The 20977-nt window shown below is 47.7% G+C and overlaps 2 protein-coding genes across 2 annotated transcripts, besides 3 other annotated features; one reads left to right on the top strand and one right to left on the bottom strand.

The window, feature by feature from the left end:
- Positions 1–946: 946 nt before the first annotated feature.
- Positions 947–1099, top strand: NFIA_080970 (uncharacterized protein; the record flags this gene model as incomplete). Its single annotated transcript, XM_001260049.1, has 1 exon — positions 947–1099. One exon carries the CDS (start codon positions 947–949, stop codon positions 1097–1099), a length of 153 nt encoding a protein of 50 aa, XP_001260050.1.
- Positions 1100–1950: 851 nt separating this feature from the next.
- Positions 1951–1975: a microsatellite.
- A 2490-nt stretch (positions 1976–4465) lies between these two features.
- Positions 4466–4494: a microsatellite.
- Positions 4495–6720: 2226 nt separating this feature from the next.
- NFIA_080960 (uncharacterized protein) lies at positions 6721–8544 on the bottom strand (the record flags this gene model as incomplete). Its single annotated transcript, XM_001260048.1, has 2 exons — positions 6721–8378; positions 8445–8544. The coding sequence occupies 2 exons, from the start codon at positions 8542–8544 to the stop codon at positions 6721–6723; spliced, it is 1758 nt and encodes a 585-aa protein (XP_001260049.1).
- A 1007-nt stretch (positions 8545–9551) lies between these two features.
- Positions 9552–9582: a microsatellite.
- Positions 9583–20977: the final 11395 nt, after the last annotated feature.

Here is a 20977-nt window from a genome sequence, read left to right as displayed (position 1 = left end):
AGCTGGAATAGTAAATATCAGGCGATGAATGAGGACTCGTATTCTTATTAAGAACACAATATTGCTAATAGAAATGGCAATATACCTCGTCGTTGTAGTAGTATCAACAACTGTGATGATGCTGACTGATGATCGTTTCCAATCCAGGGCGGTCAGGCAACACGTGATGTAAGATTTATAGATTCTCTTCGAATCTTGCAGTTAAGACAACACACAAATGATCTTGGATGGATATCATCCATGTGGTTCAGGCACCATAATAAGAAGCATTAAACCTCTCCGAGAATGTGTCATCTGCCTTCTCCTCTACGTGTCGACCTAAAGATACGATGAGGCGCAAGCAAACTGTGATTCATGACCTCATATTTTGAAGATGTGGGGAAGTATGAGTCCGGGGATGACCGATATGTGACAAAGACTCATCTTGACGATGTTTGAGTCACTAGATGAATCACTCTACGCAGACACGCAACCCGCAATCCGCCGTATGTAGGTCAGATGTTTCGCCAAGGGCCAGCTCTCTTCTTGGGTCAATGTAGTCAATCTCCTTACTCGGCATGTCCCTTGATCTGTCTGGCTTCTGAATACGAACCAAGATTAGCTGCAGACCAGCGTCTTGGAGGCTGTGATCTACGGAGGACCCCAAAAAAACTGCTTGGTTACTATGTCAATAGCGCCAACGTCATTCCCAACCGAGGTCGCCAGCCCCGGCGAGCCGCCACCTTCTGTATTCCATATAAAATGGCACTTTTGAAGAAGGCTTTTGAAGTCTATCAGAACAAGCATCGAAAGTACTCGAGTCAATTGCGTTGTAACCCATCCTCAACAACCAGCTTCAACGTAGGCAAATTCACCAATCCTTCAACCTCAACGGCCGGATCTTTTTACCGTGTGACAAAAACCCACCAACTGTTACTCTGTGACGGGATGCTGTCTCTGACCCTTCATGAGCAAGTTCTGCCTCGATGAATTCACTGTGGCAGATGATACGAATATCATCATTACGTATTATCAGGAGCCACCCCTGCGACCTTTCCCATGCGCATCAGCATTGACAGCATGCACCGGCAGCACCGACTCGCATGTGCATAATAGTTAGCTCCGTCCGTGCAATGTGTCATGCACAGAGCTTCTAGGTTGACACTGAAGAAGGCCTTTCATAGGAATAATGCTACTTCGTTCGTATCTAGGGGAGATTTATAACAGTGCATGTATCGTATCTTATGGTTTGTTTGAATACAAAACAGAACCTTACGAAATTACCATACGGTTAACGCACCCGGGATCTTCCCACCGGATTTGGAGATCTAGATCAAAAGCAATACTTGGAGTAATCCCGAATGATAGCACCCTTGATATCTTCCCTCAAGCTGACTTCTCGTATGCTGTCCATAACCATTAATTATCTTCTTAGTCTTGAGACTCAATATAACTGGACGCCATCAATACATTTTGACTCGGATTTTAACGTCCAGGATCGTGTCAAAAGTTCACTAAGGGATTGTCCCAACTTCCCCGCCAAATCAGATGCCTTCTAGACCCCTCCCCGCGCGCCTCCAAAATACGCTCCAAGCTGAGATGAAAACATCGGAATGCAACCTGGGTCCACTAGACGAAAATAATCAGGAGCTCTCCCGAATCCGGTAAGGACCTACCAAGTACAGAGTACAACCCGTCCCAGTTACCTTTCAAGTCACCGGACCTGAAAATTTTTTTGCAGCACAACTACAAGCCTTGGAACCTTTACCTAAGGATGTTGAGGATAGATCTCAATCCACGTTCAAGGATAATAATGAGGTCAATATTTGGATGAAGACATGATTACCACGACACAACTTGTTAGAGGAACGGAGGGACTGAGTTCTTCCGTTATTACTCCGACCGCGGGACTGACATCAAATGATTGTCTCGGTCTCGACTCTTGAGCTTCTAGGTACGGAGTACAAACGCGGAGGACGGAGGACGGAGGACGGAGCAGTCCTCTCAAGTCACATATGCTTCTGAGCACCTGGACTTTGAACTTTCGAAGGTCTAGATATCTGTTGTAACGGTAGTGCTCAAATCAATAATAGAGTCTTCTATTATTGTTCCACAGGCTCTAGTCGAAGTCTATCTACGCAGTGTTTTGGAAGTCAACTCCAGCGGTGAGGAGGAGAGTGCTCCGATTCATGTATGTAACTTGTAACTACCCCTCGATTTAAAGTGAAGCCTGGTACTGCCTTCCCCGCTCTGTAAGAGCCTTGGATGCTCTAGTACGCACAGTAGTGCAAAGCACCTCCCTCGAGATCAAAGTTAGTTGTACCCGACAAGGTTCAAGATAAACTAAACCCACGGCTTCAAACCAACAACAAGATGGTCAGAAAGAATCAACCATCTTTTCTGACTACTTATTGGGCATCAATTCAGTTTCCTCAATATACGATAGATGCTTGGGCATTGATTGGCCCACCAGCCAGGCATATATTGGAGCTGAGCGGAGCTTGCTTCGAACCATGTGTAATGTACCGGTACCAAACGTATTGTTGCCTTCCAAATTCTCCGAGAACGTCGCACAACATCTCAGTCCGCCAATCATGAATTTCCAGAAACTCTTTTCCCCTCTTCTAGAAGGTTTCTCGAAGCATGGTCGAAACTGGCGTTTCGCTTTTTGAACCCATGGCTGCTGGTTGGCTCATATTCCGTCCTTTGTTTGCAGCGATTCACGTTCTTCTTGTATTATGGTTTCCGTGATGAAACAGCTTTGATTCACGTGCTGATTTCGCCGCCCCAAGTTATTTGACAGGATGGTCCCAGCTGGCATATCGAACAAATACCGGGGCGGCAATTTAAACAACTTCGTATATACCTTGTCTAGTTCTTGTCTGCGTCCAGCTTGACTAGTGTCCCTCTAACGTCCACTGCGGCCTCTTTACCTGACATGACCTGAGACGTTCTCAAGGTGAGACGCCGGCTCATCTAGAACGCCTACCACAGGCTATGACGTCCCTCTTTAAGGAAAATTTTTCTTATAGGTTTTCAACAAAACCGACAATTGTTTTATGCGGAGCCGATGCCTCTTAGGGCAGTTGAAATCGAACGGTCGGCCAGCCCGACCGGTGAATGCCCAAAGCTCGGCATGATCCCGAGATATCGGGATAAGATCCCTAGCAACCTGGAAGCTGGACAAGAAACGGTCCTGTGAGGAAATTTGCCGCTCGAAAAACTCGACTCGTAAGCCATGATTGGCCCGTGTTCAGGCATTAAATGAAGTATTATAGGTCGTTCAAGTGAAGAAATTTTCCGTTCGAGTGGCATTTCGAGGTCTAGACTAGAGGCTTCAAGTCCTGAAGTGACTGAGTCAATCAACGATTTCGGATTTGTCAGGCGTGAACTGATATTTCATGCACTTGCCATTTTACTTGTGCTTTGACACTATCTAGCTTCCTATTTTCATTTTGTTGAGGCGCAGGGAGGTCCCACCTTCAGGATCGATATGCCTGTTGTATAGTATCAGTATTTGACACAAACTTGCTTGGACGACGGAGTATCAACATGGAGTCGGTAAGACTCCGACGGAATGAAGCTCGATGGGTACAACTCTCGGCTTGCCGAGCGCAGAATTGGGCATGCCGAATGAATACAAGCTCGCTGATTCCTTGTTGTCACTGTCACTGTCAGAGTCAAAGCCGGTGCACATTGCTCCGCGCGTGAATCAGTTCGTCTTGAAACTGAGCCTGATTCGCGAAATCCTCTCAAGTTCCACACCACTCTAACTCCGTACCATGATTCGATCCGAGCAACGTCGAATCAGGAAGCAACTTGAGCACGACCTCCACCAAGATATCAAAATGTGTCGCAGCGTATACGTTCAGCCGTACAGTCTTCTGTCACCTACATACGCTGTCATTGTATAACGATCAGTACCGGTGAAGCTACGCAGTGTCCTACAAACCATCATTGCCCGTCGGCCATCGATCCACATCTGACCCACAGCGAAGACACAAAGCATAAAGCGACACAAGAAGAGTCTTCTCCTGCTCTAACCTTCTTCTGGAAGGCTGCCGATTCTGTCTGCCTATAGGAGCATTCATGTCCAGTTACAGTGACAGCCACTGCTGGAGTAGAAACCCGAAGGTTAGACCGGGACCTGGACCTGACAAGACCTCAGGATCAGCAAGATCTTAGATCCACACGCGTCCAAGTCACCAGCCACAGACGTCGCGTTACAGGCTCCGCGTCTTCGGGCCCTGGCGGATATCAACCTGCAAATTTTCTCAGCCTCTGGCCCTTTATAATGGTACACTCCACGAGAGATCGGGAAGATTAGGAGCTGAGACCTGAGTGGCCCACCGTCCACGCTATCCAGAAACGAATGGTCGTCTATTCCGTACGCGGAGTGAGTTTCCCTTTTAACAGAACAAAAGCAGTTAGTGTGGGATGGAATTGCTGTATTGAATTTACCTTAAGCAAGACTGCATCTTGCCTGCCTTGCAGCCTTGTAGCCTTGTAGCCTTGCAGCGTCGATTTGAAGATGCGCTCGATCACTATGATGTCATCTTGACGGGCGATGATCGCCAACGGTTCCTATTAATCTCGACCACAACTCCCTAGCTGAACTTAACTAGGGAAATGATATCAATGTGAATCAATCCTAGTGATGCCCTGTCTCAGACTTTCAATTCTTCTGACAATCAATCTATACCTTTCCAGAAAAGCTCGCCAACCTCAGTAAAATTGGGTAAGATGCTCGTCCTGCAGTACATCAAGTATACCTACGCCAGTCATTCAAGGTACTTGTAGCTCTTCCACACGCCCTGAACCCTGTAGCCAGTATTCTAGACACGCAGCGTAGCCCAGACATAGCCAGTCCAGCGTAGACGATAGTTTTGCACCTACCTCTTGGGTACTCAACCTATCTCTCACCCTGAAGTGAAGAACAACAGAAATACCTCATACTCACATGGAACAAACAAATAAGCTCCTCTGGTACAGTTGACAAATACAACCAGCTAAATGTACGGAAGTACAGTCATCTGCAGAGCTTAAGCCCGGAAAACATCCAGTTCTATCCGAGACACCAAACGCAAAAAGGAAAGAAAATACCAGGGCAATTTATGATGCTGACCACCAGCCAGGCTCCAGCAGATTCTAGAATCTAGATTTTTCGCGCGCGGGTGGCGGCGCATGGACGTTTATCATCTCATGATGATATCGAATCAAGGCGTGGGCGTCAGCGTCAAGGTGATGTTCCTTTGGCATCACATCACCCACTGGCAGCGAAGTAGGTCGGGATCCGAACAGAGGAGAGTAAAGTATCGTACCCTGTATCGTTGGTAAGTATTATTCAATCCTCAGTAAAGGTAAGCTACTAGATAGCTCCGTGGGATCAAAGCTTCGGTCGGAGCTGGAAACGATGATGATAGTTGTCTTCATCACTTCGACGATATCGTCATGACTTACTCGATGGGAACGGTGGGTACACCGTACATCCGTGATAAATTTAGAAAAGTAAGGTAACTCCGCACAAACCCCATACTACTTAGTACCTGTCTACAAATTCTAGATCCTGTATATCGGTAGTCCAAAAGAGATAAGGAAAGCTCAAATCATCAAATGTAATGAATAATGGGAAAAGAAGGTGCAGAATCAAGATTCTGGACTCTAGCTTCTGCCTTGGCCAGGCAGGTCATTGTGAGTCGATTTTCATGTGAAGGGATCAATGCGACGATTCTAGATCACCACCCGAGCAGGGCCATGCAGATGGAAACCGCCCCTCCGGCAGTCGGTTGTGCATATCAAGACATTAACCGACCATGGTTTAAAAGGTTAATATATTCCTATGCATTAGTGCTGATAATTGTTAAATAATCAAATGCATCCCTGCGAAGAAATGACTTGTTAGTTATTGCTGACACGTAATGTCTATGCGCCACCAATCATGGCTACAAGCTTCGTTTATACAATATTACAATGCTCAGGATGCAGTGCAGCGATAAGGCTCTATTGCGGTGGAATTGTCTCAAAATATGCTTTCAATGTAGGAGTACATGACATGGTACAGGACAATGAGGCCAGAAGCACCATCTAGTAGACAAAGATTCCTCGACATACATCAATGGTCAGAATATGGTATTTGGTATCAGAAAGCTCGCAAATCAACAGATGACAATGAGAGTCAGAATATGTTTGTGGAAACCTCGAGATGAGGCCGTCGCTATTTGTGATAATAACATCCATGGCTTTTCTTTTTTGATGCGAAAATCCATGCATAAAAAAGGGAAAAATGTCGTAAAGAAAACAACCGCCTGATTCAGACGAAATCTGTACAGGATTAATGGTTAAGAAGTTTGTATCCTCCGTATGGCTCATTTAGTAAAAGATGATCAGACAGCCACACGATGCCTCGTATCGATTGCAAGACTGAAATGAAAAAAAAAAAGACCCCGGAAAGAAAATCAAAAGGCCTAGGTCGCAAAATAACAATCATATGAATCCCCTTAAGTGCGCCAATATGCAATGCAGTCGTGATCGTGCGTCACAGGCATGCTCAGACGGCGGTCTGTACATGTATGATAGAAAAAATGTGTAGAAAGGGTGCGGCGAAGAGGGGGTATCACTCGTCAAAAACTCATAACCCATCGAATAGACAGATACGTGTCAATGACTGGTCAGAAAAGGTGGAGTCGAGGAAAGAGGGAAAAAATCGAAGTCAGAAGGCGAAGGTCGGAGTTCTGAGTGCTCCTACCATCCCTTTACATGGTATTCCCACGGCCCGAAGTCGGTATAATGATTAAATGAGGCGACATCCTTATCAGCGGGTGCTTTTGCGGAGGCTCCAACGCCAGCATTCTGTTGGGATGTTTGTCCCTTTGGTGCCCCATTGGGCTCGGGGTATTCCTGTAGGTTCGCCATATCATGGGTTGTGTGTCGTCGCTTCAGGAAAGCGTTTGCGGTTGCACTCTTCTGCTGGCGCTCCCAGAGTAGATGACGTCTCAACGACTCGGTCAATTCTGTGGCAAGCATGTTCCTCCGTGTAGTTCGAGGAGAGTGTGCGACCGACTGTGGTGACGGCTTCACAATGATCGGCTTCGACCGGGGAACATCGGGACCACGCATAGTCAAGCTTTCCTCCTCATCTTCAGGTGGTGAGGCGGGGATCGATGGTCCATTAGGTGATGTTAACCGTGAGCGCTGGAGGGCGGGGCTGGAGCGTGATGCTGGCCCCTGCATCTTCGTAGGCTGGTGCATCATCATTGTGAGAAGGGAACGACGTGAGACCAGGTTCGGCCTGGAGTCAACCCGCTTGAAAAGCTCCCTTTCCTCGACGCTCGACCTTCCACTCTCCGTCACCGAGTCTTCCCAATCCGAATCCTCATCGTCCTCTATAGCACTCTCTGAAACTTCATCCTCAGTCTCGATTGCATCCTCATCATTGTCGTAGGACCTCTCGCTGATGGGTTTGATGATTCCAACTTGTTCTTGAAACGAAGTCACTTTCTTTGAAGGGCTCGGATTGGTGTTTGCCGACTTGCTAAGCTCGTTGGAAAGCGAGCTGCGGTGTGGCTTTTGTATCGCTATCCGGTCCTCGAACGAGCTTTCATCATCATCCCCAGAAGAACCACCAAGTGTGAACATGCCACCCTTTTTCTTGAAAGGCGTGGGTTTCAATTGCGCTGGCTGCTGTGCTGGCCCAGGATCGGCCGCTAATCTTGGTTGCGACCGGTACGACGAGGAAACGAGCGAAGGAGAAAAGCCACGCACGACACTTGGAGACTTTATTAAGCACGATCGAGAAGGAAGCATACCGGAGGACGAAACGCTGGTGTCAGAAGCATTAACGTTCGCGGCGTCGCTATCGTTACCCTCCGGCGCGGTCGTCGAACATGATTCCGTAGAATGAAGAGCTTGTTTGTTGAAAGACGGGAAGGACGGAGTGCGGGTGGCAGTGGATTCTGAAGGCGGTGTTGGGGAAGGTGTCGACGGTCGCGGTGTTAGGTCAACCACCGGAGGGGCGACTGTAGTCATCGGCGGGTCGAGAGGTTCGAGATTTTTCTTCTCTTTGATGTTAAGTACCATGCGCTCTAACCCGAGTGACGTGATGTGCTTTTCTTTTCCACGGCCTAGATACGAGAACGAGTCTTCGCGGACAACTGCAGGCTTCAGATCGCATCTAGCACGCTTGATATGACTCTCAATTCTCTCGGCTTGTTCTGAAGCAGCAGATTCAACGCTGGCAGAAAGTTCCGGAAGGTCACCAGCTTCTGAGCGAAGGAGTGGCAATACGGAAGTATCGCTGGACTTGTCCGGCTCCACACAGAAGGTTTCACGTGTCCAGAGTCTCCAGCTCAGATTCTCCAACCGACGACCTTCTTCCATATAATCGGCACATTTTGAAAATACTATAATAAGAACACAAATGTCAGTCACCAATCACCTTATGCTCGTACCCAGGTTCTAGAACGTACCCATCCACATGCCATGAAGACTCTGCGCATTAGCCGTGTCAACGTTGTGTATTTTTGCAGTGTCCACAGTTAGGACGGGAGTTGATAAACGCGAAGGCATGATAGCGACGCCACAATTTCGGGATGATGACACTCTTTTTCCCTTGACAAGATAGGTCCCTGTTGGTTTTTTCGGGGTCGCCGTCTCCCCCGATCGTGGTCGTACGGCGCGTGAAACTCGAAAGAAGTATTTTCCCTGATCGCAGTATGTCGCAAAGAGCCTGACCTCGTGAATGGTTCTGCAGAGTGTGCTGCAGAGAATGGATTGAACTGTTTTATGGCACCCTAGCTGTCGTCAAAGGCGTATGCAAAGACACAGCTCCTCACGATTCCTCAATCGACTTGTTTGGAGCAAGAGATAGTTTGTAAGGCGCAATCCAGAGGCACGTATGGTAGTCGCGGTGATAACAAGCAGCCAAACGAATGTAATTCCTTTGCCTCTTAGGTGCCCTAGTGTGTTCTAAAAAACTCGCCGGGTGAACTTTGTGCGGAGAAGGATTCAAGCGGTCGATTAGTCGTTTGAGTATAGAAACGGCGATGTCGACGAGAGATACGGTCGTACGGAGCAGGGTGTAGAAGACGACAAGACTGAGGTAGCCTGGAGAAGGAGGAAGGAAAGAGGTGAAAAGAATTGCACCGGAATATGGGGGAGTAAAAGGTGGAGGAGGGAGGAGCGGAAGGAGAGAAAACGGACAATAGTTCGTTTATGGGGGAGGGTCGGAAGAGCGTGTGCAGTAGTATGTACGAGATGGTAACGGTACAAGGGGAGGAAGAGAGGGAAAAAGGAAATCGAAGGATGGCCACACATAGAAAGGTTCGCGAGGGTACCGAGGGACAGGTTGAACTACGGTGACGACTGATGGGATGGGGCGGTAAGTACAATACAATAATAATGGAAAGATCCTAGCCTAAGTTACCTTCTTTTTATTTTTTAATAATTTTTGGGCCGATTATTATTTAATAATCGATTTACTTATTTCATTTACGCCCTATTGCTGTGTATCACTTCCGGAGTATTCCCGTGGGTCACCTGGTATTTCATACCATGTCATTACCAAAAGTAATTTTACCGGTCTGTTTCCGTACCGGTCTGTTTCCGGAGTTCCACCCCCAAGAAGAAAGTACGGAACTTTATGGCCCACGAATTCTTACGTACTGAGCCAAAGAGCTTTTTCTTATAGTGATGGAGTAAAGTACGGAGTAGGTAAAGCCACAATACACAAGGTAGTACCTTAGGTATACAGAATACCTTAGATAAGGGGTTGGCCCCGGTGAACACAGCTTCCCTGCATTCAGATGGGGGTCAAATTGACACATGACCAGGTCCTTCATGGTCCTTATTGTTTTCTTTCTCTGTTCCTAGGAGCATACTCTGAACTCAATGATCAATCATAGTTACCATGATAATTAGTAAAAGTCTGATATTTAACTTATGAATCATGATACAGAAAAATGCTAAAAATATCAAGGGTGATACCCAAGCATCGAGGTACAAGGAGGAAAAAAGGACGGTGGCAGGGTAAGGCACCTCAGCTTCCTCATAGACAGTCGAACGAAAGATCTTCTTGTCCTGTGACCTGCTCTGCTGCTGAGTAAGGACAGGATATCTTCCAGGAGCAGTCACTTGACTCAGGAATGGGTCCATATCGATAGGCGTTGGTCCAACCAAACCAACCGATAGGTACTGCCAATTATTGCAATCTATTTATCTCTCCAACATATTCCAAACGGAACACAAGCCTCATTCTAGCCCGGTGCTGCCTATGTGGCTGTCAACCTGAATATTGAAGTGAGGCTTTCGCTATTGTCGAAGGAGCTCGCTGATCACAGCATGGCTGATAGTTGACACGCCACATCCCTACCTCAGGGGCCGTTTATCAGTCCTGCTGACTGTTCCCTTGTGAATGATGTTCAAGTAACCTACTTTCGCCACGGAATTTGCGTCTTTCGCCTTCTACCTCAAGGATCACATTTTTTCCAGGAAGCTGCTTTGTTTGTTTCATTCGGGTTGTCCATGAATCCTTGGCAAGTTTGCTAGCATCTAGGCTCTCCGCCACCGACTCCCTTTTTCCTTCTCCATATTTTCCCCGGACGTTTGGTGGATATTTTCCGTCCAGATGACCTGTTGACGGCTCAGGTTAACGATCCCGGCTGAAATGGATTGGTGTTTGATCGTCCTCCTTACTGCTATTAGCCGGTGGTATGTAAGTTTTATCTGCGTTCAATTCCAAGAGCGTAGCTGCATACCGGGGAAGTCTGGAAGTGTTCCGATCTGGCTGATCCTCCTACCTGGTTTTTCTAGATTATTTGAGGCCTGTCTTAGCTTCGAAAGCAATTAATTATGTAGAAGTTTGAGGTGGTTAGGGCCAATAACCTCTCTAAATTCTACGTTCTACGAGGGATATAGCCGATGCTCACAGAAGGTTCCTTTACCTCCTTTGAGCCATTGATCCTTTGAACTGCTGGTCAGAGGTTCACTTGCAGTATTGGTATTTTGTACCAATGATCTCTATTCTCTCCACAGATGTTGATGCTGCTGATCACATAGTATAAGCCAGTATTCACAAAACGCTCACGCCTGAAGCCACTGGGATTTGACCCCCACACCTAGGCATTTATCATATTCAGGTCAAAAGATTCGAACAAATTCCACAGCAGCTCTATTTGGAGTCGGCAGGAGTCACAAAGTACCATGTTCACCGGCGGCCGCTAATAACTACATCTGGAAGTAGATCATGCTATCGATGCTCCATTAGAGGCGACAGTCGAGAGGGCAGTATACCATCCAAAAGAGCTCCTGGCCGCTCTTGGGTTGATATTGGCTAGCATGCCTAGGCAGTCCGCCCCTTGTCACAAAAACCCTCAAATCGGCCAGGAACAAAACAGCTGATAATACCAGCGGCAATTTCCCCAGGGAGGTAGTCCTGGTTACAGGGACCATGACAACCGCCTAGAATTACCATCTTCTAAATAGTGTACTAGTAGTAGCACTACTAGTACGGAGTACAGGCACACGTTTTGACGATCATGTGATGTGCTACAACTCAGCCTAGGCCCCAAGAGCACCTGATGGCTGAGTTGTACGACTTAGTACATTTTCGCCTCTCTCCGATCTCTCCTCTTGTATGGAGATACTGTCAGCCACATGATTGTTTTGCAACGCCATACTAGCCGCCAACCAGCTCAATACTCTCGTCTCCTGAGCAGGCGGGAAATGAAGAGGAGAGGAGAAATTCCATCTCTGAACAGAGAGTGGTAGGCTCGGGCCGAAATAGAGCCAAGTTCCACACTGTTGTCGACTAGTTGCGTACCAGTTTGCATTCCAACAGTAGAACCTAGTTGCTATTAGCTGATGGAGTCACCGGCAACCTGTTGGATATTCCAGAAGTTCCTCTACAAAGGCAGAATAATGATTCGGAACTTGTGCATGAGACGAGTCCTAATGACCCATCCGCAAGCGTAGAAACGAGCCATAACACCCAATATTCGTAGTAAATGCAAACTGATTCACGCAGAACAAGACATCGCGGCGGCCAAAACTAGTCTGAAGGCTCTGCTGAGAACAACTTCCACATGGATGAAGATGACTTGCATTCAGGGCTCCTAGACGCCTTCAATCGTCTCCATGATGACCGAATTGTGTCCAGCTGCCCGTATTTCGTGCATACAGACTGTTCCACTGTGGCGATGGAGCGGAGCCACGTAGCAGTCACTCGTTATGTCAGGTGTGCTGCAAACCACTCGGGAAGAAGTTAGACAGGAGCTAGGAAGGCGACTATGATATCAGCAGGTAGAGACATGTTGTGGAAGCTTTGGAGTTACTAGATTATCGTTTGGATCCAAATCTTAAACGTAGATAATCGAGTATTAGTATGGGGACTGGAGTTTCAACGGATGGTTACCCCATATGGATCCTCCGCATTTTTCCCCATAAGTGAAAAGAGTTGGATTTGGCCCCGAAAGGACTGACGGTACTCCGTACGGAGTAATAATGAGTTGGTAAAGTGCCTCATACCTCATGATCTCGAAGATCTCAATTACTCCTCGAATTAACAAATAAGAAAACTTTACAATGAGCAACTCTCCAACAAGCGAGACACAGCTAGGGAATTACTATGGAGTAGACAAGTAAAATGACCTACTCTGTACTTCACCTGGAATTCCTGGTAGACTTTCAGTAACACCAACGTCTTGACTCTTCGGCAGCCAGGCTTGGTACTCCGTGATTCGGCGCCAGTTCCTAGCATCCGCCATCAAGGCGATGGAGATAAGTACCGTGGTATGAAGGATGGTACGAACCGGAGGAAAGACGTAGCTATCATTCGGAATGTGAAGGACTCATAATTGAGCTATTCACTTCGACTCTGCACAGCGACGGAAGCCCCCGAACCCCGTACCAACCAACCTCGAGTCTTGACGTGAAGCATCCACAGTGAAACGAAAAGTGAGGAACATGGGGGCGCCACAGGAAAGAAGATTCACTCGGCAGGAAGAAAACTTCAATCCAACCATAACAGGTTAAAACAACGAAGCTGATTACTGTCTTTCGGCATCGATTACGGAGTACCGCAGCGATGTTGCTGAGTACATAGTCCTGTTTGATGTGGGGGCAAAAGTCTAGCCTGTGTCATCTCAGTGGCGAAACAGAGGTCACAAGAACATCTCGTTGTCACATGATGCGAGGTTAACCCCCGGTATTTACCATACTTCTTCCTCACTTTTGACTTTGTAATTTTCGTTGGCCACGGAAGGCAGAGCTAGAAGCTTTGAAGGCGCTCCGTGTTTCTATCGTTCCGATTCATGGTCAATTTGAATCGGTCCTAAGGAACCCGAAAAAGGGTCGAGAGGCATGCGGTATTGTCGCTGAAGTTACGTGATGATCTCGTAAGGCACCTTGTATTAGTTTGTTAAGACAGGGTGCTTTGGAGCATCATTTGGCATGGCAGCATTGTGACAGTCAACGGTCCTCTGGCAAGTAAAAGTTGTACATGTTCGAAGTACTGAATACTGGCTATTGTTTTAGAGCTGAGAATGAGAGCACTCGCAGAAAATTGTCACAGGCCCTAGGGATTCTAGGCATTGAATCAGTCAGGGTATCACTAGTAGTCTAGTACAGCATAGGATGTCGCGATTCCTCTATTATGCTTTCCTTGTCAATTGTCCTTTAGCCCCATGAGACTCAATTGCGAAGTACAATTATCCCAAACAGCTCATATAAGCCTGAGGGCCCTGCAATTCATGCATAGATACTGAGTATCAAGTTCCACAAGACCTCCTTGCAGCCATCGTTCGAGCGATGAGGCGTCAGCAAGCCCTCGCGAGCACTCTACGTCGCAAACTCGATTTGCTACCGAAAGCTACGGCATCGGTCAGAACATTGGTTCGCGGGAGATGATCTGCAACAGTTCGATCTGAAAGGGCCAACTATGTAGGTGCGTATAAGTGGCTTGAACTTGGCCATGCCTGCTGTCCAAACCTTCCGAACAAAGGACTGAGCCAACAGGAATCCTCGAGACCAGCATAGGATTGCGTTCCGTATCAGCTTTGCTCTCATTAGACACGGCAGGATCAATAATAAGGGATCTGGGTTCTGACACTGATAGCGCCCCCTGGCCTTGAAAACTGGATGTGGTACGTATGCGCCTAGTCTACTCAACTCCGTAGAGTCCATACATTCCGTGGCTGATCCCGAGAGCGGATATATCCAGCCCTATGCAAAGGACATCAGGAATCGAGATTTCTTTGGAAAGATGTCTCAAATCCCTACGTCCTCATTTCTTGGTTATGCAAAGGCAAAGCTTGGGTTGCGCACAGATATCAATATTATCCGGGGATCGTCAAAACCAATGGTCTAGAATCGACTATCTATTTATCAAGGGATACGGTGTCTTTGTCTGCATGCTTTGGTCGCTAGCAAGTCTCGAAGCAAGTATCCTGCTCGCAAGTCAGGTGTTCAATAAATGATTCAACTACCCTGCATTCAAGCCATCAGGAATCAAAGAACGTACAACCGAAATTTTAGTTGAAATGGAAGCTGTCCCGTCCCGTCCTTCTTCGACCTTCCTTTGTTTCTGTTTCTGAGCAGTCACATTCCGCATATTTCCCAGGCCGCTATCCCCGGAGTCCAAAGTCCTGCGCAAACCAGCAAACAACCATGAATGAAAGCAAAGACCGTGTCCTTTAGTCTACTCCATGATCACAAAACGGAAGCAGATCCGGTGCTGTTGGGAATTCGTCCGTTATGTTCGAGAATTCGACTAGCGGACCCCGGAGAAGGTCTATGCGGATCTTGCAGCTTCAACCGCCTCCAAGCAGTCGTATTATACGCAAGGGTCACTTCGCCTGTTTCCACACATAAAGGACTCGGGATCTCTCTTCCTGGAAATTGGAAGGAACTCCGAAACCTTCATTCTCACTCAGTCGTACGTATATGATGGCTGTACGTTTGCAGCCTAGCTACAGTGTCCCAATGCAGAATCAGCTATTTAATAAAACAGATAAATGGTATCTGGGTTGATGTCCCTATTTGCGTCTGAGGCGAGCTCACGTGTATTTTCCCGTGATCTATCCCTTGAATGCCTGTCGTCTCTCAGTCACCGTCAACGGCTGATATCCCATGAGCAAGAGTCAAAGCACAGATCAGGGCCGCCAATGACTGGATTGGAACCCCTAGCTTAATCGAGCACGACTTAAGCTTCCTTTGCTTCTCGGCGCAGGGATGGGTCGCTGTACGAAGTACTGCGCATCCTCATACGATCCCTTGAATTAAGTAACCCGACCTCAGAGAAGAAGCTTACGACGTCTGCATGCATAGAATGCAATTTAGTACTGGAAGAGAGGCCCATCGCAACAAGCATCAATTATCTCAACCCACCAAGACTCCCTCTACACTACATGGAGGCCAGGGCTATCTCACCTGGCTGTCCAGGTACCTGGGAGCACAGGTATGTTGACCGTTTGTCCTGTGGATCAAAAAGAATCCTTGACCGTGTCGATCGTTCGACGCCTGTACATACCGCTCTGCTCGACAGTCTCTGAAGTAAAAGAATCGTACTTTTGTCTCTCTCTCTCTTTTTCCTTCGGTATTGAAACGTACTGTACTTGTTCCTGCCCGATTCTTACTGACAATCATACCCACCGCACTCGATACCTCCATCACTATGTATGTGGATATTATCACGCTTCATACTCCGTGCTACATGTTTGGCCCCGCGGCAGTCATAGCCCTACGGCGTAGAGAACGCTGTGTCTCAATCGATTTCTGCCCCTAGAAACGGGTCATTTGATTCAAGACCCGGTCAGAGGTTCTTTGTGTTGTCAAGTTGTCAATCATGCGCTAAACGCGAGGCGCCTTTGCAAGCCACGCAATCTACGGGATGAAGCAGCAAAGAATTCTTGAAGACTACTATGGAGGAAAAATGTAAACGCTCAATAGCCTAATAATACAGAAGCTAATCAGGCACCAGGAGCATATCGGCTGTGGGATTTCTTTTCCATACGACGATAGTGGCAGGCTAGTGAACAAATCATCGAGAAGCTACCAGGCCATCTGACTTCGATGTTGTTAGCGGGATGAATGTGATTCGTGTTCCTGGGCAAATCGGTCGCTTCACGTGGTGAGGGTAGTGTTTCAGGATTTGTTATGGTTTATGCTTTCTTCCTATTTGAGAGTATTTGATATGTCGACTGACTTTCTATATGGAGGCAAAGGCATAGTACTTGACGTGAGTCTCGGTGGGTAAATGATAGGTTAAAGAGTGTTAGATACATATCTAGATACTGCTGCCATGTATCTCAAAGGTCCCCTTTACAAGGATAGTCTTCATAGGCCAATCATTTGTACTGGATTCTTTCTGTTGTTGATATCGATGGTCCGGTGTACTTTTTTTCCACCTATCAATGTACTCAAGAATATACATGCCCTAGTTCGGTGGCTGACATATACATTCAAATAGTTAGTTAACTTATCGTCCATGTAATGCTTTTACATAATTAATCAGACGGCTTTCTTTTAGATGCCACATTGACGCTTCTGGCGCCAGATCTTCCCTTCAACGGAGATCTATCTACTTCTGGTGTACTTCGTGGGGGAAAGAAAAGGAATCAAACGCATCAATGCACGTACTTCTGCTCTGGGAGAATATGTCACAGTGTGATTGAGAATCCGACCGAGATAAACACTGAACCCGATAGACAAACATTCTTCAAGCCTCTACAGGGTACAACGTAACTGTATCAACTTCGATCACCGCCAGTTAGCCGCCACAAGAGCATCATCCGGCATCGTTGCCTGTCGGAATCAGATCCCCTCACCGCAGTCGTGTGATGGGCGCAATCAGCGGCACCACTGCAGCGCTGTACACAAAGTAGCGGTATAGATTCCTCGGATCTTGGATACCAACCATAACGACATCTGATGAATGCACTGTCAACGCCACACGGACAACGTATCGTCCCGAGGCTCAGTCCCTTGAATCAGACAGATGCTGTGGTCATAATCATAATCATATTTATCATCGTCACAAGCAGAGAGCATATGGTCGTTCCCGCGCGTCGGGATCATGGTACTCAGCGTGCCGCGAACGGATTCAAGCCACGTCAATGAGCCCATGCCCATGTGACAGGGTATGGTCGAGACCACCACCACCACACGTTTGCGGGATGTCACTGCCACTACTTCATTTTCTTTTGTCGCTCAGCCAGAGATGATTGACGATGAAAGGAAATGAAGAGATCAGACTGAGATGAAGAAACCATGGGGCTTGCGCGGGTGTGATGCATCGTGACACCACGACATGCATTTACCCCAGGTCAGCAAGGCGGTCTGTTGCCCATGGGGCCGTGATGCTATCATCGTGCCTCGTTTTCGACCCAACAAGTACAACTGACAAGGGGATAATACGGAGTTGACCGATTCGAGTCTAGAACGGAAGATTGGCGTCTGGCGATCGGTCGTACACTCGTTCAGAATTGTCTATTGTTACTATATTCGGCACTGGCTGGGATATTGCTTTTTCCTCCATGGTACAGGGGTACATGGAACAAGCATAATAAATCCAAGCGTCTGGTCATCTGAACGTCTGAAATTTCCTTCGGGTACGATGTCTGGCGATATGACCCTTTCTTTTGCTATCGTGTCTGATCCTGAATCTTCGCGCCCGAGATAGGCGTCCAATATTGCGAGTTACTTGGATGATGCTGGTAAGTTGGTCGCTTCGGAAGGCATCTGTCGTTTTCATGATTTGCTGTCAGGAAATGTTTCTATCCGATTACTGTGCTGGACATTGACGCCTCCATTATACATCTCGATAACTGCTGAACTGACTCATCAGACTTATTCGTGCTTTCGATCGGTCTAGAACAAGATCAACATGGAGGTTTCCCATCGGTCCCTCTAACCATCCTTTGTTTCACAGAGGCATCCTCCTGTCAAGATTTGCTGTCATATTCGGATCTGTCATGAATTCATGATCATTTCGCCGCGCCATGCAGTCGACATTTCCTCTTCAGTCTCTCTGCTGACCGCAACTCCAGGCCATGATACCGCTCCGAGGGGTCGTCCTTCGCGCAGGCGGCCAAGTCGAACGATCCTTCACTTTTGGCTCCTAGATTAGGAATATAAGCTATTCTAGAGACTGGATCAGGGGCTGTTTACGCCAGTTTAACGGTGAAGACGGGTCAGCTAATAACCATATCCGTGTAGCGCTGTATAATTCTGACTGGGTGTAGACTCTGTACGGAGGAGACGAGAAAGAGAAGAGATTGCGAATAGAGCCTGGTAACCCTATCTTCGATAGATTAGCGAGCAGACTGCTTAGAATCTCTCTGTTTCCTGTCTATGGAATATAGACAACTCTCGATCGACTGTATGATTGTAGATTATACTGAAATCATTCTCTCTTGGCCATACCACCAGCCCTACGTGCCCTCTGGTCGCATACGCGTGTACAGATTTCACAGAAACCCTAGGAATTTACTAGATTATAGATATCACAATACTTAGTGGCAACGCCATACTGGCCTTATGAATAGATTCAGTGCAATTGTGTCAAAATCCACTTGCAAAATGCTAGCATCTTGCGTGTGCAACTGGGGTTTCCATACAGACTCCCATCCAAGCCCATTCACTGATCCTGATCAGGTATCTTTATTTGCTCATTCACTGGACTGCCACACCGCATTCATGAATGTTCAAGGCCTTATATGCCCCTGGAGAACCTCTCCCTCCAATTCATCCTCGCTGCCAAATAGCCATATCCCGCTTTCGTCGTTACACGCCTTCTTATCTCTCATTCAAGGCCGTGGAGGTTGCAGATTGTGGGTGTCCGATGGATGAGAAGCGTCCAGCTCCGAAGCGGTATGGAATTATGGGACTGGGGAAGTTTCGATGCGACTCGGACGGTGTCCGCAAAGCCGTAGACACCAGGCTGGCGCCGCTTCTGTGTCTGAAAAAGCTCCCCAGTCCCCACTGTGAAGACGGGTGACATCGGCGATGAACTTCAGTGGATTATCGACAGGGAGTAAACTAATCGCCCCAAGCGAGGGACCTCGGTCGCTGGCAAACTGAACGAGGCGAGTATAGCGGGTTGTCTGGCTCTCGTTGATGGAGAAATCGGCAACGTCCCTGAAGCCTATTCAAAATTACCGCTTCAAGTGGAAGGCAGCTGAGTTTTCGCTGCCAGGTCGCCTTTCCAATATCAATCTGGTTGCTTTTCGTCGGTGCAGCACTGCCTTCGCACTTTGGCTATGTCTTTGGCCCGACAACGACCGAGAGCCGTCCTAGATTGAGTGCATCCTCGATGCGAAAAAGTAAATTGTTCGTAGCCATCACAGGCCTGCAGGGTTAAGGACATTCCTACTGGCCGCGGTGGCCCGCCGAGACGGCGCTGTTCTCAACGCAAAGAAGGGTATACCCTATGTGTAGTCCTCCCTTTCCTTCTTCATGCTGGCTGATAATCCAGATGCCTTTCATGGCAAGCTAACCGCGACCGATATACTTCGCCAAGCTTATGGGCCATGTGAGGGATGTCGACTCGGCTTCAGATACAACCGCCGAACCAAGGAAAATAGCTCAAACGCGTAAACTGGTCGCCCCGATCCATGAGCGTCATGCGTGAAAAAGCCGGCCCCTTTCCAAAGTTGCGTAGTCGCTCCACTTACAAAGGAAAAGCCTTATATCTCGGCGCGTGCTCAAATTGCATTCAGTCGAATAAGGGTGCTCGCTGCTCGCGTCGTTGAGAAGGGACCAGCAACTTGACGGGTAAGTCTCATTCCTGTCATAGGTTGATCTTCGCTGACTGGGACAGTTCCATTATTGTTGCTTTGAAGATGGCTGAAAACATAGCCTGCAAGCGTTTCTGGTGCATGCTTGCGGACTGCAGGCAAGAACTTCGACGTCAACAATCCTCAGGCATTTTTCATTGACAGTCGCGGTGGGCTCTCATTTCTTGATGGCTACGGCCCAAAGCTTAGAGACATGCCAGTTGCCGAGGAGGGCCTGATGGATGTCGACCTCGTCCGAGACTCTCCTCGCAAAACACTCGCTCCCGCGTTCATGAACAATGGGTCGACAATCTCACCACTATTGCCAATCACCAGGAGAAGGAACAGCTCCTGAGGCACCGGAGCCGGCCATCACAGCCACAATTAATATGACGAGCAAGACTTTCACGTGCCGTCTGCCCACGTCGCTTGTTGGAAGGCGATGTCAGGACCCTGCTTACGCTCGCCAGAAGGAAGAAGAACTCATCCAAAAGTGGCAACTTGTGGCGCCGCTTGCAACCGCTCCTGTCATCAAATATACGTTGATAGCCTACGAAAGCAGCCAGCACTTCATCCTCCCTTTACTGCACACAGGAATGGGTAGTAATAGCAGGTCTATCCACTCTGATAACCAGTGGTTGGTTGGAGTCATATTTGGTCCGAGCCACAGGATTTTGAAAACCATTCGGCATGTTCAAGACAAAGTAGACTTTATTTTCTCCATCTATGAACACAAACTGTTGACTCCACATTGAGGAACCGTCCTACGTGGTTTTCGCAAACGTACCTCCAAATTGTCAGGGAATCGCTCGGTCATCCGCGCCTTCTTGGACCGAAGAGAGCTAGAGTCTTCTATGATGGAAACTTGACGCTTAATTCCCAAACGTCCAAGCGCTCCTCGTCAGCTTGCAGAAAGGCCTTTCACTTGAAAAATTGAGAGCACGACGGCGTTCCATGGGCTGAGCCAAGTTGCTCATGGTCTCTCATAGCTGCCCATCAGTGCAACTGTGCAAGTTCCGTGGCAAGATGTATTTCTTTTGTACATGAACATATCAGAAACAAGCTTTTTGACCATCTCATCACTCAAGTCTCCGATCACACTTGTTTATCCGGGCATACATTCATCAGGACTACTCGTAGTGACCATGGAGTATCAGATAGATGTACGTCGGGCGTCAGTCGATCTTGGCAGTCCCACACATGATCGGGAGCCCGTGATCCCGAATTCCCGA

Source organism: Aspergillus fischeri, genomic scaffold (assembly GCF_000149645.3).
Source record: "Aspergillus fischeri NRRL 181 1099437636264 genomic scaffold, whole genome shotgun sequence".
NCBI classification, from domain to species: Eukaryota; Fungi; Ascomycota; class Eurotiomycetes; order Eurotiales; family Aspergillaceae; genus Aspergillus; species Aspergillus fischeri.
The sequence above is the reverse complement of the archived record's forward strand: the minus strand, read 5'-3'. Positions and strand labels throughout refer to the sequence as shown.